Source organism: Pelobates fuscus, chromosome 3 (assembly GCF_036172605.1).
Source record: "Pelobates fuscus isolate aPelFus1 chromosome 3, aPelFus1.pri, whole genome shotgun sequence".
In the NCBI taxonomy this organism is placed as follows: Eukaryota; Metazoa; Chordata; class Amphibia; order Anura; family Pelobatidae; genus Pelobates; species Pelobates fuscus.
Genome location: NC_086319.1, coordinates 3733805 through 3760896, shown reverse-complemented (window position 1 = coordinate 3760896; position 27092 = coordinate 3733805). Strand labels below are relative to the sequence as shown.

The following is a 27092-nucleotide window of genomic DNA, read 5'->3' as shown; positions in this document are numbered from 1 at the left end:
ACTATTCTTAGGGATCCTTGCCTCAGTCTCACGATTGACTGGGCTACGTTTGCGAGGTCCTGGTTGGAAACACAGACAAGGGAAGTGTAGCGGGCCGAGGGTAACCCGACCGGTTACCTCGGCTAATACAGAATGAAGGGACTCATCTTCCCGCCAGTAACTGGACAACACACAGTTCCAGGGGAACAACAACAACAACTTTATTGGCCACACTTGGCTTTACACTTTCCCCATGCAAAGGGTGGATCACACACAAAGACAATGTCCCCTCCCGGGGGTTGCATAAGGGAACCGGAACCCCAATCCCTTTGTCACCTGTTCTTGCCACTCCATGCCCCTTCACAGGGTCCTCCTGTGGCATATGCGTGTGACAGGAACTCCAGTCCCTTTTTCCCCAGTTCCCACCACCCATCCTCAGTGTTTCCCACCTCCGGGAACCAGGGCTCTTAATCCCATAAGCCTCTGTACCTGGGAGTCCCATCGCAGGAAAGCTCCCGCCTCTGACTCCTAGCCACAGAAAGCCCGCCAAACTGCCATTGTCCCCAAGAGATTGTCCCCACCAATTGTGGTTTGTGGTTTTCACACCTCGTAACGAGGTGTGTATGTTCTAAGGCAACATTCTAAATGAGGTATCGTAATGTCCCCGTTCGGGAGGTGAACGGAACTCGTTTGTATGGGCTCTCCCGAACAGGGAGCAGTTAAAACACAGGAATATAACACAACACAGGGGAAACACGGGGAATAACACATAGCAATTCACGAACAGGCAGCGGTCCCACCACAGGAAACGTCTCCTTTCGGGGAAAAAATGCTCCCCCTGGATGGCGGGAGCAGTCCGCAAATGGCGAGGCTTCCCTTGTGGTTTTGACACCTCATTACGAGGTGTGAACATTCTAAACCAACATTCTAAATGAGTTGTCGGGATGGTCCCCATTCGGGAGGTGAATACATTCCCTTCGTGGAGGACCTCCCGAACGGGGTGCAGGCACATTCATATGAAAATAACAGGGAAACACACAGAATATAATACAGCAATTCACGAACAGGCAGCGGTCCTGCCGCACAGAGTTATCATCAAGCCTGACTTTATTGGGTTCCAGAGTTATCATCAAGCCTGGCTTTATTGGGCTCTATATCATTAATCCTGGCTTTATTGGGTTCCATAGTCTATGTCAAGCCTTGAGGCTCCTATTTCTGCGTTGTTCCTGTCCTAGACTACCCAGTTCACTTTTGGATGGACTTCAATCATACTTTTCTGATTTTCATAATGCACTGAAAATAATCAGTGAAGTGTAGAGAATATGACAGCCCCGTGATCTTGTACACCGCAAGACAGAGTGTAACAGCAAATGATACATTTCTGGGTCTGCAGTAATGTTGCAGTAATGATATAACAAGCCAGATTGCAACTAATTGCCTACAATGTACTAACAAATTACACTCAGCTCTTTGGAGTCAGCTCTTGTGATAAGAGTGATCACTCCCATCATCCCATACTTTGTTCCTGGAAATTGTTCCAGGGAGATTAAAAGCCCAGGCATAAATATAAGCCAAGACCTTAACCTAGGGTTTATAGTCCAATTTCCAATTTCCAATAGTCCAAGTTCTTTGTAACTGTCTTCATGTGGAGATCTGAGACCATGGTGGGTTAATTGTATTATGTGCCTGGGAAAATTAGGGGACACAAAGTTTGGTCCCATAGGAAGTGAGTAATAATTACCAGGGACAGGGCACAGATACATTTCTCTAAGCTGATATTAGAAGTTTGAAGGTAACAATGTCTTGGTGAAGGCTGGACCCATCACAGACCCATTAAATAACATTTACCGAAGCGCCTATAAAACACAGGAATATGAATATATGAATTAATAGGTTAGTATCAGGGGTCAAGTCCTGGGGAAAAAAGTGTGGGAACTCACCCAAGATTCCGCCTCCCCCCCCCCCCCCTTAAAAAAAAATTACACTCCTATGCATATAGTGCAGTGCAGGGTGTGTATAATGAATGTAGTGTGTTTGTAGTGAATGCAGAGTATGGATAATGAATGTAGTGTGTTTGTAGTGAGTGCAGTGTGTATAATGAATGTAGTGTGTTTGTAGTGAGTGCAGTGTGTATAATAAATTTAGTGTGTTTGTAGTGAGTGCAGAGTGTGTATAATGAATGTAGTGTGTTTGCTGTGAGTGTAGTGTGTGTATAATGAATGTAGTGTGTTTGTAGTAAGTGTAGAGTGTGTATAATGAATGTAGTGTGTTTGTAGTAAGTGTAGAGTGTGTATAATGAATGCAGTGTGTTTGTAGTGAGTGCGGATTGTGTATAATAAATGTAGTGTGTTTGTGGTGAGAGCAGAGTGTGTATAATGAATGCAGAGTCTATATAATGAATGCAGAGTGTGTATAATGAATGTAGTGTGTTTGTAGTGAGTGCAGAGTGTGTATAATGAATGTAGTGTGTATAATGAATGCAGTGTATGTAGTGTGTGTGTAGTGAATGCAGAGTGTGTATAATGAATGCAGAGTGTGTATAGTGAATGTAGTGTGTGTAGTGAGTGCAGTGTGTACAGTGAATTTAGTGTGTTTGTAATGAGTGCAGAGTGTGTATAATGAATGTAGTGTGTTTGTAGTAAGTGCAGATTGTGTATAATGAATGCAGTGTGTGTGTGCTGGATTATGTGTGTGTGTGCTGGATGATGTGTGTGTTTGCTGGATTATGTGTGTGTGTGCTGGATGATGTGTGTGTGTGTGCTGGATTGTGTGTGTGTGCTGGATTATGTGTGTGTGCTGGATGATGTGTGTGTGTGTACTGGATTATGTGTGTGTGTGTGCTGGATGATGTGTGTGTGTGTGTACTGGATTATGTGTGTGTGTGTACTGGATTATGTGTGTGTGTACTGGATTATGTGTGTGTGTGTGTGCTGGATTATGTGTGTGTGTGCTGGATTATGTGTGTGTGTACTGGATTATGTGTGTGTGTGTGTGCTGGATTATGTGTGTGTGTGTACTGGATTATGTGTGTGTGTGTGTGTGCTGGATTATGTGTGTGTGTGTACTGGATTATGTGTGTGTGTGTGTGTGCTGGATTATGTGTGTGTGTGTGCTGGATTATGTGTGTGTGTGCTGGATTATGTGTGTGTGTGCTGGATTATGTGTGTGTGTGTGTGTGCTGGATTATGTGTGTGTGTGTACTGGATTATGTGTGTGTGTGCTGGATTATGTGTGTGTGTGTACTGGATTATGTGTGTGTGTGTGTGCTGGATTATGTGTGTGTGTGTGTGTGTGTGTGTGTACTGGATTATGTGTGTGTGTGTACTGGATTATGTGTGTGTGTGTGTGCTGGATTATGTGTGTGTGTGTGCTGGATTATGTGTGTGTGTGTGTGCTGGATTATGTGTGTGTGTGTACTGGATTATGTGTGTGTGTGTACTGGATTATGTGTGTGTGTGTGCTGGATTATGTGTGTGTGTGCTGGATTATGTGTGTGTGTGTGTGCTGGATGATGGGGGGGGATGCATTTGCTTTTTAACTTTTATGTGTTTATGGTTTTTTTTTACTTTATTCCCCCCTCCCTGCTTCTTACCTTGTCAGGGAGGGGGGAGATCGCCTGGTGGTCCGGTGGAGGGTAGCAGCCGCTGCACACAGGGGCCATCACACGCGGCGTTCTTCTCCAGCTCTCTCAGCTTCAACTCTCGCGAGACTCGCCTGTGCGGAGCGTTGCCATGGTAACCCGTGGCAACGCTCTTACAGCTGCGGGTCTCGCGAGAGTTGAAGCTGAGAGAGCTGGAGAAGAACGCCGCGTGTGATGGCCCCTGTGTGCAGTTAGCAGGGCAGGTCCTGCAGGACTGGGAACGGCGTTCCTGCTTTGGAAAAAGTGCAGGAACGCCGTTCCCATGCGTTCCTGCAGGACTCGAGCCCTGGTTAGTATGAGCAGTGTTCGTGTCTTGCATATACAAAAATGTTCAGATACCGTCCAATGTCTTAATGGAGAGCAAAGTTGAGAAAAGAGATTTAAAATCCAGGCACTTGTTTGTCCCACTTCTAACAGGTTTGGAGGTACCAGTCCTATCCTTCTCCCCAAATAATCAGTCAACAGAGAGAAATAGGGAAGATATCTGTGAATTCATCAGAACAAACTTGGAAAACGCTGTCTGATTTATTAAAAATATCATTACGGGCTAGATCCACTCATGGTTTTAAATCTGCTAATATCAAGAAAGATAAAAGGGAATGGATAGCTACTATGAGCATTGAAGTGTTACAATAAATCTCAGCCTCTAATTTTATCGGCAACATCCACAAAGGACCTGGAACAAGGTACGCAAGATTATTACTTGGAACTAATTTATTCCTGACAATATAATTATATGCACAGGGCGCTCAGTACTAATAAATGATGCATTGCGGAAAAAGCCTCCAGTCACCAATGAAAAATCTGTGTTTTTACATATATTTTTTTCTGTTAAATAAAAAATCCTGCCATTTCCAATGAAAATAAAATAGCATTAATCGATGCAATAATAATAGTTAACAATTAAACAATTCCACTAAATGTAAACATAAATCAGATAATGGGCGCAGGGTGACGCACAGCTTGACCACGTCAACGCAGTGTGAACAAAACTTGTCTCCTTGCCCTCCATGAAAACCACACTAAGACATGATCATTTTATTAGTTATTGCATTTGTTTGTGGTTGATACCAGAGACGTGCACAACAAATTGTCATCAATGCAAACCAGTATATGAGAGCTTTCCTGGAGGCTTCAGAAAGAGACGTTACTGTAGTAAACACAAGGGTTGGCACTGAGAAATTATGACTTTCTGACTATACAGATTTATATGAACTAAAACCATAGAGTCATGGGAAAAAGAAAGTAAATCCTCTTTGAATTTTATGAATTTACGTATCAGGGCATAATAACATCCATATCTTCCTTTGCAGGTCTTACAATTAGGTAAATACAACCTCAGAGGAAAAACAACACATAACATATTACACCGTGTTATGATTTATTTAGCAAAAATAAAGCCATAAAGGAGAAGCCATTTGTGAAAAACCAAGTGCACCCATAGGAATTAAGACGCTAAGTATAAGACAGAAGAAGTGCTGCTAATGAAATGCCCTTGATTAATTGATCATCAGCAAGTGTGACCACCTCTATAAAAGCCAACGTTTTAGCAGTTTGCTGGTCTGGAGCATTCAGGTGTTTGTTAACCCATTACCAAGGAGGAAATACATCAACAATGATCTTAGAGAAGCAATTGTTGCTGCCCATCAAACTGGGAAGGGTTATATGGCTATTTCCAAACAATTTAAAGTCCATCATTCTACAATGAGAAATATTATTCACAAGTGGAAAACATTCAAGACAGTTGCCAATCACAGGACTGGCCATCACAGCAAATTCACCCCATGGTCAGACCATGCACACTCTACAGGCCTCAGTTAGCATGTTAAATATCATGACAGTACAATTTAAAAAAGACTGAACGAGTTTGGTTTGTTTGTAAGAGTTGCCAGGAGAAAGCCTTTTCTCTCTAAAAATAACATGGCTGCATGACTTAGGTTTGCAATATTGTATCTGAACAAACCACAAGACTTCTGGAACAATGTCCTTTGGACAGACAAGATCAAAGTGCAGATGTTTGGCATAATGCACAGCACTATGTTTGGCGAAAACTAAACAAAGCATATCAGCACAAACAATTTAAGCCAACTGTCCAGCACGGTGGTGGAGAAGAGATGATTTGGGCTTGTTTTGTAGATATAGGGCCTGAGAACCTTGCAGTCATTGAGTCGACCATGAACTCCCCTCTATACCAAAGTATTTTGGAGTGAAATATGAGACCATTGGTCTGACAGCTCATGCTTCGCGGAAATTTGGTCATGCAGCAGGACAATGATCCCAAGTACACCAGCAAATCTACAATACAATGACTGAAAAATAAAAGAATCAAGGAATTTGCAATGTCCAAAGTCCAGACCTCAACCCGACTGAAATGCTGTGGTAGGACCTTGAAAGAGCTGTGTGTAAATAAATGCCACCAAAGCTCAATGAACTGAAGCAACATTGTAAAGAAAAGTGTGCCACAATTCCTCCACAACGATGTGAGAGGATAAAGTCACACAGAAAACGATTACTTCAAGTTATGGCTGCTAAAGGTGATTCTACAAACTATTGAATCATAAAGTCTACTTAGTTTTTCACACATGGCTTCTCCATTTTGGTTTATTTTTCTTAACATCACCTCAATGGCAATTGCACCATCAATCATTCCAGAAACCTCTATAAAGTCATGATTAAACATCACTCAATGAATAGACATTATAGCATGCACTCCTATACAGCCCAATAATTTGCTTGACATTTTTTAAATGAAATTAATTTTCTTTAATAAGAATTTATAAAAAATAAATACCAGTTAATCGGTATGTAGCAGATTTGTTCCCCTCTCCGGTTATCTGTATCCACCTTGTTCGTTTCCCGAAGAAAGATGCATTTCCCCCTTTTTATACTCCCGAACACTGATCACCCCCTGGCTTGTTAACAAAGAGTTAATTAGCTCAAGTACTCTCCCTGGGTGGCCGCCATTCAAATAACTGAATGCACGTACTCTAGTGAATGGTGGCCATTTTGTCTCCCAAATGCAGGCAGCGGTACATGGTCGTCGAGTGTCTGGAACTCAATTTGGATATGCAATCCCGCGAACCCTGGGAAATCTGTACCACTGCCTGCTCTGCTCACAGATGAGTCAGGAGAGCGCGGTTTGGGAGAAAGATACCACAGACTGTTTTTTTGCTCCCTATGAGCCAGGGGGAGCATTCATTGATGTTCACACAGGAATTCACGAAAGTTGACCGGCCACTGCCTATTTTTCTCTGAACTGTTTTGGGCTACCACTTCATGGCCGGACTGTCAAAATTTTACCCAAATGGGGATTCTGTTACAACGAATGGATCTGAGCGCTATTTGGACAACTTGGGCACTCAAATCCAGGCTATTAGGGATAAGACTTGAGGGGTTCCTCTGTAGTTTGAATATAGTTTTGAGCTGTTCTGTATACTTTATGTATAGTTCCCTGTAACTGAGAGATAATGGAGTTACTGGTTTTGGACCCAATTACCTCCCAGACACAGACACCTGGGAGGGGTTTGTGTTATGTTGTATGGAGACCCCATGCCAAGGGTCTGTGCATATAAGCTGAGTGTGGCACAATACAAATCATTTGTACTCCCAGAACTGTGTGTTCTCCAGTTACTGGGAAGGATGAGAGCTATTCAGTTCACAGCGCCTTGTTCCTGAGTTCCAGTTACCACCGACCCAGCGGAGAAAAGTCTTTGTCAAGTCGGTTTTGTTATAAAATATGCACAGATTGTTTTGCAGGATTATCTCGACTTGCACACATGATGTAAGACAGGGGTATTTAAGCTTTCAGTAGTACTTCGCCAAAACAAGATCACTTGGAGAAGTCACTTGGCGAGCTGGTCCTGTTTTTTTAATTGAGGTGTGTATGTTGCCATATCTGCATGTGTTATTTATGGTTGCTTTGTAGCATTGTATATGTGGGATGTTATAGTATAGGCTCAGGTACAGAGTGTAGTGGTATTATAGAGACAGGCTTGCAGACTATGGTGAGGCCTAATAGAAAGCAGTTGTTGTTGGGGGATTCCATCATAAGAGGTGTGGAGATTGACAATGGCAGTCTTGTGAGATGTCTTCCCGGAGCTACTGCTCAGAGACAGGAGACGTATCTGTAATATTGTTAAGTGAGCAAAGCAGGAAGGGGAATTGGATGTACTTGTCCAATGAAGTATCAGAGGTAAAGGATTTTTTTCTAATGATATATGGCAGGCTGCTTCCACACTGTCATTCTCTGAAGTTCTGCCTGTGCATACCACTCAGAACGACAGGCGGATGCCTATTAGGGACTTTAACTTGTGGCTTGGTGAATGGTGCCGGGAGCAAGGATTTGGCTTCATTTCTCATGGTAGCTCTGTTTAGAATGGAAATAAACTGTACAAAAAAAGATGGTTTGTATCTTTCTCAAAATGGAACAGATGTTCTCAGTGAGCAGTTCAGAGGTTTTGCTAGGAAGTAATTAAACTAGGAGGGAGAGGGGGCATATTACAATTGTCCCCCAAAACAAGGAGAGAAGGTGTCTGTAGCAAGTGTGTTAAAAAATGATAAGCTTAGAGTTATGTCTACAAATGCTCGTTGTAGCGGGACCAGGGTAACCTGGCTGATTATCCCCTCTTGATTAATAAGTGCCCCAGTAACTGGACTCTGTCAATCGAGTGCTCACTCCAAGCACTCCACCAGACACCATCAACACCGTAGTCCCCACGTCCATCTTGGCTCGGAACTCGCCGTCCTCCACCCACCCTGGACCCAAACCAGGATCCAGCCTCCAGTGGGTGAACCTCTCCTAATCCTGAGAGTATAGCAAGATAGCCCTTACAAGAGCTTGTGATTATAATCCCAGGGGAGTATAGTGAGTACAGACTTTTTCCCCACACATGAGACGAGGCTCTATATGTTGAAGGTAAGCAGGAACTCATTTATTGGTAGCCACACAGGCCTTTTATGCAAGTCCCCATGCAAGAGGTACTCCCAAATGGACCTTGTGGGGAACTACAAAATAAAGTTACAGACCAATGATAACGGGGTTTAAACGTTTAACACTCCCTCTCTACCTGGGAGATAATGGAGTCAAATACGGTATTAACTCAATTATCTCCAGGCAGAAAAAAACATTTTATAAAACCCCCAAAGTACCCAAAAAAAACATAAAAACCCAAATAGCCCTGATCTGGGTGACCAACATATCCAAAAATCACCCAGATCAGTTCAGAGGTTCAGGAATTTCATGTCACATTTTGACCGACCACACGCAGGGTCCCATGCCCAAAACAGTTCCAGAGAATCAAGCTGTGCGGTCGGTCTACTTCGGGGATTCAAAGTAAAATATAAAATACTGAACGTATAGCTTCGGGAGTAGTCTCAGTTTATGTCTCTCGTTTGGGAGTTTCTTCTTACCGAACGCCTTTCGAATCCCATTTGAATAGCCGAACATCCGTGGAAGGTAAGTAGTTAGCAGTGTTCATGCCGTCGAGTGTCCGATTTGAGTTCCATGTACTCAACGACCAAACACCGCTCATTGTGCTCGTGGCTCAAGATGGCCGCCGCCACATGTTCGAATGTTTCGAACCGCTTCGGGAGTTCGAAGTGCTGCTTCACCAACAGTTTATTACAGGGGCCATAGTCACAGGGCAGGAGGCTGGAAATCAGGTGCCTCTTAAATTAGAGGGGCAAAGGTTTAAAAATAATATCAGGAAGTATTACTTTACTGAGAGTGTAGTGGATGCATGGAATAGCCTTCCAGCTGAAGTGGTAGAGGTTAAGCATGCGTGGGATAGGCATAAGGCTATCCTAACTATAAGATAAGGCCAGGGACTAATGAAAGTATTTAGAAAATTGGGCAGACTAGATGGGCCGAATGGTTCCTATCTGCTGTCACATTCTATGTTTCTATATAGGATATTTTATGTCCTATTCTACAGCGCTGAAGAATTTGTTACAGCTTTAAAAAAAAAAAAAAAAAAAACATGTTCATGAGTAGTTTGTGGTATTTATCTATGAATGTGGGCCAGGTATAGTGGCTGCTTGTGGAATTGTGTGTGGGTAATATGTCACATTGTGTGTTTTATGTGGCTGATTGCGGTATTGCATGTGAGAGGCTGCTTGTGGGGTTGTGTATGTGTTTGTGTATTGTCAGTGGTGTTGTGTTTGTGTGTGAGTTGTTTGCATTATTTGTATAATGGAAAGGTTTATTCTGCAGCTCTGTGTTTATCGAGCAGTATAGGTAGCTTTCTTGGGGTTCACTGGGGACCAGTCGGGCCAGGTAGAGGTCAAGGGCAGAGCTGCCATAGTTGCTGTTCTACTCCAGTGTGGATTCCCATTCACAAGTGTTGGTAGGAAATGATCTAAATTGAGGATTGTCCCTCACTAACTGCAATCACCGCTCGGGTTGCACTAGCAGATATCTGAAGACCAACTGGGATTCCTGATAGGCCAGACCCTTTTTGTCTCTAGCAGCCTTGAGTGCTATGCATGACACACGTGCCATTGGTAGCTGACCCCTGATCTAAGGTGATTACTGAAGCTTACTAAAATGGTTATGGTTGTAGTATACCGGTCCTGATACAGTTTCAATTTGTCACAGTGTAGCTGGTGGCTTTGCATCTGACACAGAAGGCACTGAGATGGATAAAGGGTCTGGAATACACACCTAACGGACTGGATGAGAATTGATGCCAAATCGAATACACCCAGATTGCCTTTAACCACAGAAGCTCAACAGAATTGGCACAAACTGTCACGATCTCCACTACACCTATACATTGGAGGTATCCACAGACCATTTCCACCGGACTGATTCTCTATTGTCTGTTCTGCTGTACAAATTATATATATACATACATATATATATATATATATATATATATATATAATAGAGAGATGTGTTCATCCATATCAGGATTTTATGTCATCCCATACATCTGTTCTGCTATTTGATTTCTGCACCCTTCTGCATATTTATTAGCCTTTTTTTTTTTTTTTTTTTTTTTTTTTTTACTCATTCACAATTTTTCTACTCATAGTAATACATATATACCTTTTTGATATGGCCTTAGACTTTGTTTTGTCTTCATTAAGACACAATCTATATGTTCGAGTGCAGTATTTACACTTTTTGATATTGTAAAGGGTCTGGAATAGACAGAAAGCTCTGATATTGGCCTGGAGAAGATGCAGCAAAGCTTTGAGAATGTAACATCTAAAAGGGAAACACAAACCTTTTCATGGAGCTTCCTCACACCTGCCTTGGTCAAGTTCTGTAGCACCTTTCGGGCATTGGGTAGAGAGGGTTTGATCAACGAGGCTTTGTCCGTCAGGGACGTGTTGGCTAGGATGTGGATAAAGTTGTTCAGTTTGACTGGAAAACATTCCAAACTCTCCTGGATTTTTCTAGACAAAAATTATATTAATTCAATAAGTTATCTGTAACATTCTAATAGCAATATTCCATCTTAATGAGATGGGAGGAGAAAGGAGGGGTTGGGGTAAAATGAAGGATAGAGGAGGGGGAGGGGCAGTGTGGAGGAAAGAGGGGCAGTATAGATAAGAGAGAATCACAGGGGAGGGGCAGTATGGAGGAGAGAAAAGGATGGGGAGGGGGGATATGAAGGAGAGAGGACGACGGAGAGGGGCACTATGGAGGAGAGAGGACACTTTTGTGAGCTCCGGGCCATAACCTCATAAAAACGCTGACTTTAGTGTGGATAACCTACCCCCAACTTACCTGTTCCACTCTGTCAACAAGAGTACACCACGGGACACAAACACAAAAAACATAACCCAACTGTGATGAAAGGAACTTCGCCACTGGTTTTTGGAGAGGACTAATGGCCAGCCTTTTACCTTGTGACTATGGCCCAGGCAACAGAACTGGTTTATATACTTTAAATAGGCTCTATTCGTGCAATTGGGACTATATGGTTCGTTAACCGAACAACCGCAAGAACCAGAGACCACCCTGGAGATTGTGAACACCTACTAACAACTTGGAACGTTTCTCACCGCAGTGTTCTAATTGTTTGTCTGGGTGGCCGCGATTCCTATGGACAACCACAAGGTGGTGGCCATCTTGTTCGCATAAATGCAGACAGCGGTGTTTGGGCATGAATCTCATGGAACTAAAATCGAATACAGAAACTCCCAAACATCGGTGGGCTTCCATCATCGCCTGCGTTTGTTTCTATTCAGCTTAGAAGGGCAATGTTCGGTGAGATCATTCGTCTGGATAAAAGGAACAAGCTCCAGGGTAAGACTATTGACTCCGTTTGTTAGTTTGTTAGTTTGCAAACTACCGAACTAGACCGGCCGCAAGCCCTGATTCTCTGGAACTGTTTTGGGCATGAAATCATGCATGCGGTCGGTCAAAAGAGACTTCCCGGAATTTCCTGAACCCCTGCTCTGATCTGGGTGATTTTTGGATATGTGGTTCACTTAGATCAGGTGGGGATATGTTATGTTTTTGGGGTACTTATTTGACTTTTTATAAATGTGTGGTTTTTCTGCCTGGGGATAATTAAGTTAGTACATTATCTACCTGTAATGGCACCCTGAGTATAGAAGGGTTTAAAGCCGTTTAGGGTATTCCCTTCCCGAATACAAAGGCAGCTACCGAACACTTCAATCAGCTGAACAAGCAAGCATACGAATAATCCATACTCCAAACAGCTGAACAGGAAAACCATACGAATAATCCCCTCAAGCACGAGACGAGGCTCTGTATTGAGGGTCAAGCAGGAATCTGGTTTAATGTGGGCTACATGCCCGCCTTTTATGCAGGTCTTCCTCCAGGTGGACACTCCCATAGGGGACCTGGTGGAAAACTGTGACAAGAACAGTACAGTAGCCAATCACAGTGTTACAGCCATAAACACTCCCCTCTAACTGTATAGGACCCTCCTCTTTATCCTGGAGATAATTGGGAAGTAACTCAATTATCTCCGAGGATAGAGGACAAACTCCATTTTACAAATAAAATACAAAATACATAAAAATATATAATACTGAAACTACCGAATGAAACATGCACATTCAACGTATCCCAAGATAGCTTAGATCTGAGCGCACAATATTACCGAACAGCGCTCAGATCACATACATACAGTGCAATCGCCATGGAGCCAAAGTCTTTCACATAGTGTTTCGTCATACGAATGGGCTCCATGGGATAGCTATCTGGGGTAACACTGTTTTCATGGCCAAAGTCCGAAACGACACGGCGTTCGTATACACGAATGAGAACAGGGCGAAGGAGGTCGGTACTTCAGTGGTGTTTACATGGAATAGTGTCCTTTTTTAGTTCCAGGGAATCGTCAACCAACACCGCTGGGCGTTCGCATGTCAAAAATGGCCACCGCCTCGTGTTCGTTCATACGAACGACAACCACCCAGCCGACCATTAAAAAAGGGGAAGTGTCTGCGGTTAACCACAATGTTCTAATGAGGCCAAGAGGTTAACAAGCAGCACACTTCCCCGCTCGGTGGCCGGTCGTTTGGCAAGTATTTCGGTAAAAAGGGTAAATAATATAGGAACCGTACGGACAGGGAAATGCACGAACAGACAGACGAATTAGCATAAAATTTAAGTAATTTACGCTTTCTGAAGGAAGAGAGGTTCACCCACTGGAACATAGAGCCTTGTCGTAGGTCCAGGGTGGGTAGAAGACAGTGAGACCCCAACCAAGCTGCAGCAGTTCGTGGGGTCTGCAGTATTTATGGTGTCTGGAGAAGTGCTTGAAGCCCTCGGTAAGCACTAGGAGCATCCATCGGCGGAGGTACCCAACCGGATACATGAAGCTCTGTTACACAGACAAAGGTTTTACATCCCGAGATATCGTGGAACTACTGCAGAGATCGCAAGCAGTCACATAGGAAAATGGTGATGGGGACGAGGGCTCTTCCTACTCCTCAGAGGATATCCCCTCTAATATGGAAGCAGAGGCATTGAGCGCACCCCTGCCAAGCCCGAACAACCCATAGTAAATGAGCCAGTCACTGCCAACCAGCTCAAAAACCTATTTGTAGAACAGAGAGCCAACATTGCGGCAGACATGGTTTCTTCAAGGACGCCCTGGAGGGCGCTACCTCCCACATTGTCTTGCAAGAAAAGCCGCAAAGAGTACTCACGACTAACATCTATTCGTGGTGGAACAGAAACTCGAGGAGATGGAAAAGCGGCATATAGTGACAGCGAAATGAGTCGATGCCATGGAGGACCAGTGGAGGTGATACAACCTGAAGATCTGGGTATCCTGAACTCCGTAGTATGATCTGTGTATCCTGAACTCCCTGATATGCCTCATTACGTCCAACAGCTGATAGCACAACTGATGCTGCCAAAACAGGCCAAGGCGGTGAAGCTCAACGGTATGTTCTGCCAGAACCAAGGGCAGCACCAGCGGGTGCACAGACTGACCTTATTGTCCGCTTCCAGACCCTGCAAGATAAAGCCCTACTAATGTCTGCAGCCCAGGGTAAGACCCCCTTAATATTTGAGGGCTCATCACTGACCTTATACCCAGACCTCAGTAGAAGTACCATTAGTTGGCGAAGATCCCTGCAACCACTACTGCAGCCACTTTTAGCAAAGGACATTCCATACAGGTTGGGACTGCCTAAACAGCTCCTTTTTACTTACTCAGGCTCTACCTATAAGGCACTAACCCTCATGGAACACAAAGCTCTCATGCACAGCCTGACCCTGACAGAGAGACTGAGTGGTCTAGACTCTTCCCCGTCCCAGAGTTCAAACCCCGAGCCGCTCAACATCTGACGCCTTCACATCCTCAGACCTGAACAGTCACAACTTGCAATCATTTCATCCATATCTGATTAAGGAATACCATTAGTCATTCCCCGCTGATTAGTATCTATGTGGCATCACTGCAAATATTTTCTAAACGGCTCTCTTCTTATCCCCCCTCCTTTGCCCGGACTTCTCGAGCACCTACCCTGCCCACCACTACGATACCGGGAGGAGGGTACCTCACCAGGGAACGAAGCCCTTAAGTAGCCACCCTTGCCACCACTACCACCACTTGTGAGGGACATGTCTGTTCACCTATGTGTGTTATATAATGTTACACAAAAAAAAAAGCATTCCGCAGGCCTTAACCTGTTATTCTAATATTTGTAATAATCATTATCTTGCATGTCAATGTACCATCTTGCTTTTCTGTGGAATGCCAAAAAAAAAAAAAAAGTATGGAGGAGAGAGGAGGGGGAGGGGCAGTATTGAGGATAGTGGAGGAGGAGGGGTAGTATGGAGAAGAGAGAAGGATGGAGAAGGGGTAGTATGGAGGATAGAGGAAGGGGAGGGGCAATATAGAGGATAGAGGAGAGGGAGGGGCAGGATGGAGGATAGAGGAGGGGAAGGGGCATTATAGAGGCAGTATAGAGGGGAGAGAAGTACGGAGGAGGGGCAGTATGGAGGGGAGAGAAGTATGGGAGATGGGCAATATGAAGGACAGAGGAGGTATTAAGTTATTTTTATACTTTGTGAAGTAACTTGTTGCCTGGATGTCAGAATCCTGAGGTCGCAGATTATTCTGCATGTAGCTGAGATCTTGTACGTCTCGCAGCTCGGGTAGCCCAGCCTGCAGCATCTGTATTGAGAGAGCCAGAAGGAGCATTGGTTATTGCAATCAGTGACTGGCAGTAATATGGGCTTTATTTGGGTAGAACATAGAATTACTAGTTTCCCTCAGTAATGACAGTGACTGTATTAAATCTTCTGGGAGCAGGTTGTTAGTGATACTGCGGCTCCATGTGCTATGAGGGCCACCCTAGGACAGTCACTATGTAAGCTTCATGTGCTATGAGGGCCACCCTAGGACAGTCACTATGTAGGCTTCATGTGCTATGAGGGCCACCCTAGGACAGTCACTATGTAGGCTTCATGTGCTATGAGGGCCACCCTAGCATAGCACATGAAGCCTACATAGTGACTGTCCTAGGGTCACTTCATGTGCTATGGGGGCCATCCTAGGACACTTCGTGTGCTATGGGGGCCACCCTAGGACAGTCACTATGTAGGCTCCATGTGCTATGAGGGCCACCCTAGGACAGTCACTATGTAGGCTTCATGCGCTATGGGAGTCACACTAGGACAGTCACTATGTAGGCTCCATGTGCTATGTGGGCCACTCTAGTGCAGGCAGCATGTAGGCTCCATGTGATATGATGGCCACCCCAGGACAATCACTATGTAGGCTCCATGTGCTATGAGGGCCACCCTAGGACCGTCACTATGTAAGCTTCATGTGCTATGGGAGCCACCCTAGGGCAGTCACTATGTAGGCTCCATGTGCTATGAGGGCCACCCTAGGACAGTCACCATGTATGCTTCATGTGCTATGGGAGCCACCCTAGGACAGTCACTATGTAGGCTCCATGTGCTATGAGGGCCACCCTAGGACAGTCACTATGTAGGCTTCATGCGCTATGGGAGTCACCCTAGGACAGTCACTATGTAGGCTCCATGTGCTATGAGGGCCACCCTAGCATAGCACATGAAGCCTACATAGTGACTGTCCTAGGGTCACTTCATGTGCTATGGGGGCCATCCTAGGACACTTCATGTGCTATGGGAGCCACCCTAGGACAGTCACTATGTAGGCTCCATGTGCTATGAGGGCCACCCTAGGACAGTCACTATGTAGGCTTCATGCGCTATGGGAGTCACCCTAGGACAGTCACTATGTAGGCTCCATGTGCTATGAGGGCCACTCTAGTGCAGGCAGCATGTAGGCTCCATGTGCTATGATGGCCACCCCAGGACAATCACTATGTAGGCTCCATGTGCTATGAGGGCCACCCTAGGACCGTCACTATGTAAGCTTCATGTGCTATGGGAGCCACCCTAGGGCAGTCACTATGTAGGCTCCATGTGCTATGAGGGCCACCCCAGGACAGTCACCATGTATGTATGGGAGCCACCCTAGGACAGTCACTATGTAGGCTCCATGTGCTATGAGGGCCACCCTAGGACAGTCACTATGTAGGCTTCATGCGCTATGGGAGTCACCCTAGGACAGTCACTATGTAGGCTCCATGTGCTATGAGGGCCACTCTAGTGCAGGCAGCATGTAGGCTCCATGTGCTATGATGGCCACCCCAGGACAATCACTACGTAGGCTCCATGTGCTATGAGGGCCACCCTAGGACAGTCACTATGTAGGCTCCATGTGCTATGGGAGCCACCCTAGGACAGTCACTATGTAGGCTTCATGCGCTATGGGAGTCACTCTAGTGCAGGCAGCATGTAGGCTCCATGTGTTATGATGGCCACCCCAGGCCAATCCCTATGTAGGCTCCATGTGCTATGATGGCCACCCTAGGACAGTCACTATGTAAGCTTCATGTGCTATGGGAGCCACCCTAGGACAGTCACTATGTAGGCTCCATGTGCTATGAGGGCCACCCTAGGACAGCCACTATGTATGCTTCATGTGCTATGGGAGCCACCCTAGGACAGTCACTATGTAGGCTCCATGTGCTATGAGGGCCACCCTAGGACAGCCACTATGTATGCTTCATGTGCTATGGGAGCCACCCTAGGACAGTCACCATGTAGGCTCCATGTGCTATGGGAGCCACCCTAGGACAGTCACCATGTAGGCTATATGTTCTATGAGGCCCACTCTAGTACAGTCACTATGTAGGGGGCATTAACCTCCAGACAGGCTATGGGGGCACCCTAGAACAGTCATTATGTAGGGGGGCACTACCCCCATGGAGGCTATGGGGGCACCCAAGTAGTACAGTCACTATGTAGGGGGGCATTAACCCTCAGGCAGGGTATGAAGGAAAACACAGTAAAACTCTACAGGATTATATCACAGTACCTGACTGTAATTAAATTAAATTATACTATACTTTTATCATACAGTTTCAGAAAATAAAACAATATTCTCTATTCCCATAATAATGAGAGTTTATATCAAGAAACGTGGTAATTCGGTGACCTGATCACTGCCAGCCATTAGTACTTACCAGCTAGTCTGACTGACACAATTACATCTTATTTAAAGTGGATTCTGCCTGCAGAATTTAGCAGTCTGTACTCTCTGTTAGCACTAATTAGTCTCTGGGGCGGTCTGAAAAGCGCAGTAACATGCGTTAAATTGTAGGAAGTTTGCCATTGCTTGGGGGAATATTTATATTAGAGAGCAATGTGATGATCAGCAAAACCTTTCGCAAAGCCATACAGATCCCCGAGTGCCACGGTAGGGCATACATCGCACTCGTAGCTTGACGGGGTACATGGTCAATGACAAGGCTACTTCAGTGTCCATCAATTCCAGGACCAGCATCGCTTTATCAAAACATCATTAGAAATAACAAACTAGGGATTCACAGACATTTTTATTTATTTTAATAAACATTTGGAGAAGTCATGAATTACATAAAGAATATATAGGTAGATAAATCTAGATACAATTAGAGGTGGATTAGATAATGATAGAGAGACTGGAAATCAATAAATAGAAATAGAGAATACATGGAATGGCACACAAAGAGACAGTTTTACAAAAACTGAGAGAGAGAAAATAGATAGAGAGAGCAGAGAGAGAGAGTGGAGAGAGATAGAGCAGAGAGAGAGAGAATAGATCGAGAGAGAGTGGAGAGAGAATAGATAGAGAGAGCAGAGAGAGAGCGGAGAGAGAGAATAGATAGAGAGAGCGGAGAGAGAGAGAATAGAGAGAGCATAGAGCAGAGAGAGAGAGATAGAGAGAGCAGAGAGAGCGATAAGAGAGAGAGAGAAAGAGAGCGATAGAGAAACAGAGAGAAAGAGAGATATATAGATAAGCAGAGAGAGAGAATAGATAGAGAGAGCGGAGAGAGAGAGAATAGAGAGAGCAGAGAGAGAGATAAGAGAGAGAGAGCAGAGAGAGAGCAGAGAGAGAGATAAGAGAGAGAAAGAGAGCGATAGAGAAACAGAGAGAAAGATAGATATATAGATAAACAGAGAGAGAGAATAGATAGAGAGAGCGGAGAGAGAGAGAGAATAGATAGAGAGGGCGGAGAGAGAGATAATAGATAGAGAGAGCAGAGAGAGAGAGAATAGATAGAGAGAGCAGAGAGAGAGAGAATAGATAGAGAGAGCAGAGAGAGAATAGATAGAGAGAGCAGAGAGAGAGAGCGGAGAGAGAGAGAATAGATAGAGAGAGCAGAGAGAGAGAATAGAGAGAGCAGAGAGCAGAGAGAGAGAGAGAGATGAGAGAGAGCAGAGGGAGAGATAAAAGAGAGAGAGCAGAGAGAGAGATAAGCGAGTGATAGAGAAACAGAGAGAAAGATATATATATAGATAAACAGAGAGAGAGAGAGAGAGAGAGAGAGAGAGATGGATAAACAGAGAGAGAGAGAGAGAGAGATGGGTAAACAGATAGAGAGAGAATAGAGAGGGATAGAGAGAGAGATATGGATAAACAGGGAGAGAGAGAGATGATAAACAGAGAGAGAGAGAGAGAGAGATGGGCAAACAGAGAGAGATATGGATAAACAGAGAGAGAGAGAGAATAGAGAGAGAGAGAGCGGAGAGAGAGAATAGAGAGAGCAGATAGCAGAGAGAGAGATGGGCAAACAGAGAGAGATATGGATAAACAGAGAGAGAGCGAGAATAGAGAGAGAGAGCGGAGAGAGAGAATAGAGAGAGCAGAGAGCAGAGAGAGAGAGATGAGAGAGAGCAGAGAGAGAGAGATAAGAGAGAGAGAGAGCAGAGAGAGAGATAAGAGATAAAAGAGAGAGAGAGAATAGAGAGAGAGCGGAGAGAGAGAATAGAGAGAGCAGATAGCAGAGAGAGATGGGCAAACAGAGAGAGATATGGATAAACAGAGAGAGAGCGAGAATAGAGAGAGAGAGCGGAGAGAGAGAATAGAGAGAGCAGAGAGCAGAGAGAGAGATGAGAGAGAGCAGAGAGAGAGAGATAAAAGAGAGAGAGAGCAGAGAGAGAGATAAGAGAGTGATAGAGAAACAGAGAGAAAGATATATATATAGATAAACAGATAGAGAGAGAGAGAGAGAGAGAGATGGGTAAACAGATAGAGAGAGAATAGAGAGGGATAGAGAGAGATATGGATAAATAGAGAGAGAGAGAGAGAGAGAGAGAGATGGGTAAACAGATAGAGAGAGAATGGAGAGGGATAGAGAGAGATATGGATAAATAGAGAGAGAGAGAGAGAGAGAGAGAGAGATGGGTAAACAGAGAGAGAGATATGGATAAATAGAGAGAGAGAAAGAATAGAGAGGGATAGAGAGAGATATGGATAAACAGGGAGAGATTGAGAGAGAGGACAGAGTGGGACAGAGAGAGAGAGAGACAGAGAGACAGAGAGAGAGAGAGAGAAAGAGGATATAGAGAGGGAGAGAAACCCAATTTGACCCAATAAACTCCCTAAACATATAGCAAAGGAAAGGTAGATGTGGGGTATTACTGGGGATATAGCAGAATAAAACTCTGGGTCTGTGAAATAATAGTTTATTCCTGATACAATAATAGTTTTTTTTCTTAACCAAAGCAATTCTAAAGCCAAAATATGAAAATTAGAAAAATATGTCAACCATGCATTAAGTTCGGCTGCTTGCGTTCACTGTGAATTAACAGTTTAGTTAATAACCTTGTTAGTTTTATACACGCGAAAAACAGAAAATGTACAAAACAAAAGCATACAGGTACATTTCAGAAATGATTCTTTAAACTCACCAGCTCTAACAGATTAATGAGTAAAGGGCTATATCTTCGGAGGACATTGTAGGCAATGCAGCAAAGATCCACAAACTCCTGGGAGCGCTCGGGATTCGTACCCCCCTCTGTGATAACATATTCCATTTCATTGGTGAAAATGAAGGGAGCTCGATCCCTGGATATCAGGAATAACACAACATGTTTTTATCTTTTATCGATAAGGGCCCACAGTCTGTTTCACATCATTTCACGTTTTAAAGCTAATTTACAAATTAGGTGATATTTCTTCTCAGTAGAAATATAAAACACATAATAATTTATAACCAGGTAATGTGACGCAACTCATCTTGAATTTGTCTAAAAAGGATTGCCTCTCCTTTAGTAATGAGAGCTGGTATGTAAACACTTAGGTTAGGGTCCCAGGTGCGTTTAATATGAGGCTCGTTCCTTAAAGCATCAAGTAATACACATATATTTACATATTCGTTAAAATGACTAATATCTGGAAATATTTTTGTTATTAATTAACACATTAAGATAGATTAAACGGCGTAGGTAGAGGTTGTGGAATTTGCTTAATGTGACATATTTTCATGAATAATGGCATATATTATAGCAGAAGTGGAAAATCAGAACTTCAGAGAGAGTCAGGAGGTAAAAACCCATCTCCAACCCATGTAAAAGCCACGCTGCATTTTGATTGGTTGATTGGTGCTTTGAGCCAATCGAAACACAGCTGACATTTGGTCAGGAATATGGAAACCGGCAGACGAGGATAAAGAAATGGCTGCTTTCAGGGGGCTGTAAAATGCAGAGACAGAAAAGTAAAAGCATTAGGTATATCCCATGGTTTTCTGTAATAATTTTAAACTTTTCTAATATTTAAATGAAATATTTTAATATATCCATCTATAACTGCTATAAAAGTTATTTAAATAAAAGCACTATTGGCTCTTGAAGGAATAGAATAGTATGAGAGGTCAGGGGCCCCAGACGGTCTGTCCCCACTGGGGACCGCATGCAGTCTTCGTTATTATCTCCCGGATGGAATGCAGTGAATGAGATCATGCTTAGAACCCACATTCCCAAGTTAAGAGATATATATAAACAAAACATTCATAACTTTCTAATTATAAACAGAATCCCCAGAATGAAACCATTAAACGTGAAGAAAACCCAAAACCCCAGGATAGAATAAAGAAAAGGCAGAAACTCTGTGTCCCGCTGGGTTACTCATGTAAGGTAGAACTCTGGACACTTCTGTTACAAGAATCTCAAGCCTCGACCTGTCACGGTTACATTATTACTGTGCTAGGTGCCGAAATACTCCAAAACGTCATTAAGAACTTTCTCTTCTAACTATTGTTCCTTTGAAACAAAATGCAATTGAAGTCTCTCAATTAAATAACTAATAGGTTGTCTAGTGGCTGCCACATGGATTGACAGTAAAGAGGCAATGGCTGAAGGCCTGGTGCCAAGATTGCCAGTATACACACTGCGCCCTGCTGGGGATTTAGTAGGAGAAATTGGTTAGCCGACAAGGTGATTTCTAGTCCTGAAACCAGAATCCGTACCCCCTAGACATAGATGAACATTAAAATCTTCCTGATCTTTAGAAAATAATTATCCAGCTTGACCGGCCTCATTTGCAATTCATTTCTATTTTATTTTGAGATTTTCTGAAAAAAATGTCATCAGTTTTCCAGACATCACCTTAAGGGAACCCATAACCAACGTGATCTAGACAGACGTAGCTAAAACATCTGTTCTTCTCCTGCCAGTAACACAGAAGAGAAATGATATGATGACAGTTCATCTCATGTGAACCCCAATAGAAACATTCACTGGGGTGTAGAATGCGGTAACAAACATCTTTATAGTATAGAACTAAACGTTTTTGGGGTACTGCTGTTAATCTACAAAGCAAACATACAATAACATTGTGTAATACAGCTACATTAATAATTACACTGCGCAAATCACAAGATCAATGAGGATAAACCCATTCCCCGGTGCCTCCCCTTAGATTCCTGGGGGCCTCCAATGGTTCTTCCTACCTTAGAATGTAAGCTCCCTTTTCCAGAATGATTACCAGGACTCAGGGTTTTGTGTAAAATGCTGCAATATTTTACTTTAAAATAAAAAGGTTTCTAAAGCTACACTTCGAATAAAAAAACTAAATGGTCCAACATGTTTCATCCATCCACAATATGGACTTCTTCAGAGACCCAGAGGAACCACAATAAATCACATTACATACAATAAAATAAACAATGCAAAAAAAAATCTACCTAATACCCCGTAAGGGAGTCAGTAGCAATGGCTGTTTGAGGGGTATTTGGTAGTCTTTATATTTGTCTATTTTATGTAATTTGATTTATTGTTATTTCTTTGCTAAGCATGGAAAACAAGGTGCAGCGTGCATGCATGCATGCCCAGCAAGTCTTGGTAAATAAATAAGAGCATGACGGGATAAATAAAACTATTTTATCCCTCTTTCACCATATACTTCATATTTAGTCCTTCCTGGGACTTCAAGTCCCAGAGTTCCCTTCTCCTTTCTATCCCTATCCCTGTCCCTCCCGGTCCATTTTGCCTGCTTGTTTATATGGTTGTCATGACAATGCGGTCATTTTGGGATTCTCTTAAAACACATTTTATGGTTTTCATTCCCTTTTTTTAATGTTATTAAATATAATTTGTTTTAATCATATTTGAACACTGTAAGACAAGACTTTCTATATTTACTTTGCTCTCTATGTTATAATGCCATAATATTATGTTTTTATGTTGATTAATTTCTATATCACATGATCTATGGACATCATCTGACCATTTTATTTGAATTTCAGAGCTATTTAAACAGTGAAGTTCCTCAGCACTGTAACACTTTGAAAAAGCCTTTATATAGGTGAAACGCGTTAGTGTGTTATTAATATTTGAAGCTACTTTATGATGTTATCATTTTGTTTATTAAGAAAACTAGGTTTTTATTAATTTCTGGACCTTCTTATCTGCATCCCTGGGGATCTTACCTGGAGGAATCCATATTCTTTGGTGGGGAACATACCACCTATGCTGTTTAGGATTAAACAATACTTATTTGCTCTTCCTCTGTGAGTATATCTCCTTTAATTTATTTATTATTTTAACATTACAGAGAGCACTATTTTTTGTTTTTATATTTTTTCTTATATTGCTGGAGCACATCTACTGGAATACCAGAATATATCGAATCTGAGCACCGCTACAACCGCTGCTTACCTTACATCGCTAACCACTGGCCTAAAGACACTTCCTCATATAGAACCAGGACCATCTACATATCCACAGACGGACCAGGACCATCTAAATATCCACAGATGGACCAGGACCATCTACATATCCACAGACTGACTAGGACCATCTACATATCCATCGACGGAACAGGACCAACTACATATCCACAGACGGAACAGGACCAGCTACATATCCACAGACGGAACAGGACCAGCTACATATCCACAGACGGACCAGGACCATCTAGATATCCACAGACTGACCAGGACCATCTAGATATCCACAGACTGACCAGGACCATCTACATATCCATCGACGGAACAGGACCAACTACATATCCACAGACGGAACAGGACCAGCTAGATATCCACAGACTGACCAGGACCATCTACATATCCATCGACGGAACAGGACCAACTACATATCCACAGACGGAACAGGACCAGCTAGATATCCACAGACGGAACAGGACCATCTACATATCCATCGACGGAACAGGACCATCTACATATCCATCGACGGAACAGGACTATCTACATATCCATCAATGGGTTTCGAATACAGCATGATCACCGGCCATGTATATGTGGAATTTTTAATGGCTGCCAAGTAAATTAAAAATAAAATAAAAATAAAATATATATAAAGTATAGTTAAGATTTACTTGGTTATTAGAATATATAAATTAAGTTAAAATCTCTGTGTTTAAGGTTCATTATACAGAGCTACAGAATTTGCTGGCACTATTTATATAATGAAATAATAATTTTAAGGGCTAAAGCAGAACTGCAACATCTCTGGGAGTATGATTTCTCCATCCCCTGACCCAATAAATATCATGAAAGCTTATTCTAGGGGGAATATTAGCAGCACAGATTAGTAAATACCGCCTGCAGTATCATTCTTCCATGTTTCTTTGGGCATGTTTATGCACACTTGGCAGCCTCTTAGAAAAGACCAGAGAAGGGCATACATTGCACATGCATGGACAGCAGCACCAGGGTGGAAGAGTTCATTTACTCTGTCACTGCCACTATGGCTGGGCGCACTTTGTAAATATATTTCAATAATGATTTCAAACTTTTTACAGTGTAAGCTGCCGGTAGCTGTTATTACATGGCCTGGTTAGTTATAGATACAGTGTAAGCTGCTGGTTGCAGTTATTACATGGCCTGGTTAGTTATAGATACGGTGTAAGCTGCCGGTAGCTGTTATTACATGGCCTGGTTAGTTATAGATACAGTGTAAGCTGCTGGTTGCAGTTATTACATGGCCTGGTTAGTTATAGATACGGTGTAAGCTGCCGGTAGCGGTTATTACATGGCCTGGTTAGTTATAGATATGGTGTAAGCTGCCGGTTGCTGTTATTACATGGCCTGGTTAGTTATAGATATGGTGTAAGCTGCCGGTTGCTGTTATTACATGGCATGGTTAGTTATAGATATGATGTAAGCTGCCGGTTGCTGTTATTACATGGCCTGGTTAGTTATAGATACGGTGTAAGCTGCCGGTTGCTGTTATTACATGGCCTGGTTAGTTATAGATACAGTGTAAGCTGCCGGTTGCTGTTATTACATGGCCTGGCTAGTTATAGATACAGTGTAAGCTGCCGGTTGCGGTTATTACATGGCCTGGTTAGTTATAGATACGGTGTAAGCTGTCAGTTGCTGTTATTACATGGCCTGGCTAGTTATAGATATGATGTAAGCTGCCAGTTGCTGTTATTACATGGCCTGGTTAGTTATAGATACGGTGTAAGCTGCCGGTTGCTGTTATTACATGGCCTGGCTAGTTATAGATACAGTGTAAGCTGCTGGTTGCAGTTATTACATGGCCTGGTTAGTTATAGATACGGTGTAAGCTGCCGGTAGCGGTTATTACATGGCCTGGTTAGTTATAGATATGGTGTAAGCTGCCGGTTGCTGTTATTACATGGCATGGTTAGTTATAGATACGATGTAAGCTGCCGGTTGCTGTTATTACATGGCCTGGTTAGTTATAGATATGGTGTAAGCTGCCAGTTGCTGATATTACATGGCGTGGTTAGTTATAGATACGATGTAAGCTGCCGGTTGCTGTTATTACATGGTCTGACTAGTTATAGATACGGTGTAAGCTGCCGGTTGCTGTTATTACATGGCCTGGTTAGTTATAGATACGGTGTAAGCTGCCGGTTGCTGTTATTACATGGCCTGGTTAGTTATAGATACAGTGTAAGCTGCCGGTTGCTGTTATTACATGGCCTGGTTAGTTATAGATACAGTGTAAGCTGCCGGTTGCGGTTATTACATGGCCTGGTTAGTTATAGATACGGTGTAAGCTGTCAGTTGCTGTTATTACATGGCCTGGCTAGTTATAGATATGATGTAAGCTGCCAGTTGCTGTTATTACATGGCCTGGTTAGTTATAGATACGGTGTAAGCTGCCGGTTGCTGTTATTACATGGCCTGGCTAGTTATAGATACGGTGTAAGCTGCCGGTTGCTGTTATTACATGGTCTGACTAGTTATAGATACGGTGTAAGCTGCCAGTTGCTGTTATTACATGGTCTGACTAGTTATAGATACGGTGTAAGCTGCCGGTTGCTGTTATTACATGGTCTGACTAGTTATCGATACGGTGTAAGCTGCCGGTTGCTGTTATTACATGGCCTGGCTAGTTATAGATAAAGTGTAAGCTGCCGGTTGCCGTTATTACATGGTCTGGCTAGTTATAGATACGATGTAAGCTGCCGGTATTACATGGCCTGGTTAGTTATGGATACGGTGTAAGCTGACGGTTGCTGTTATTACATGGTCTGACTAGTTATAGATACAGTGTAAGCTGCCGGTTGCTGATATTACATGGCCTGGTTAGTTATAGATACGGTGTAAGCTGCCGGTTGCTGTTATTACATGGTCTGACTAGTTATAGATACGGTGTAAGCTGCCAGTTGCTGTTATTACATGGTCTGACTAGTTATAGATACGGTGTAAGCTGCCGGTTGCTGTTATTACATGGTCTGACTAGTTATCGATACGGTGTAAGCTGCCGGTTGCTGTTATTACATGGCCTGGCTAGTTATAGATACAGTGTAAGCTGCCGGTTGCCGTTATTACATGGTCTGGCTAGTTATAGATACGATGTAAGCTGCCGGTATTACATGGCCTGGTTAGTTATGGATACGGTGTAAGCTGACGGTTGCTGTTATTACATGGTCTGACTAGTTATAGATACAGTGTAAGCTGCCGGTTGCTGTTATTACATGGCCTGGTTAGTTATAGATACGGTGTAAGCTGCCGGTTGCTGTTATTACATGGCCTGGTTAGTTATAGATACGGTGTAAGCTGCCGGTTGCTGTTATTACATGGCCTGGTTAGTTATAGATACAGTGTAAGCTGCCGGTTGCGGTTATTACATGGCCTGGCTAGTTATAGATACGGTGTAAGCTGTCAGTTGCTGATATTACATGGCCTGGTTAGTTATAGATATGGTGTAAGCTGCCGGTTGCTGTTATTACAT

At 43.2% G+C, this 27092-nt stretch overlaps 1 protein-coding gene across 2 annotated transcripts in view; it reads right to left on the bottom strand.

Annotated features, from left to right (window-relative positions):
- The window catches only part of PIK3C2G (phosphatidylinositol-4-phosphate 3-kinase catalytic subunit type 2 gamma), a 367222-nt gene that overhangs the window by 27600 nt on the left and 312530 nt on the right, over positions 1 to 27092 (bottom strand). For both annotated transcript variants that reach the window (XM_063446623.1, XM_063446622.1), the window contains exons 25-27: positions 20331 to 20487; positions 15122 to 15231; positions 10849 to 11020 (exon numbers count right to left, since the gene is read on the bottom strand). In XM_063446623.1, the coding sequence (XP_063302693.1) occupies positions 10849 to 11020; positions 15122 to 15231; positions 20331 to 20487 (439 nt within the window). The remainder of the gene's footprint in view (positions 1 to 10848; positions 11021 to 15121; positions 15232 to 20330; positions 20488 to 27092) is intronic.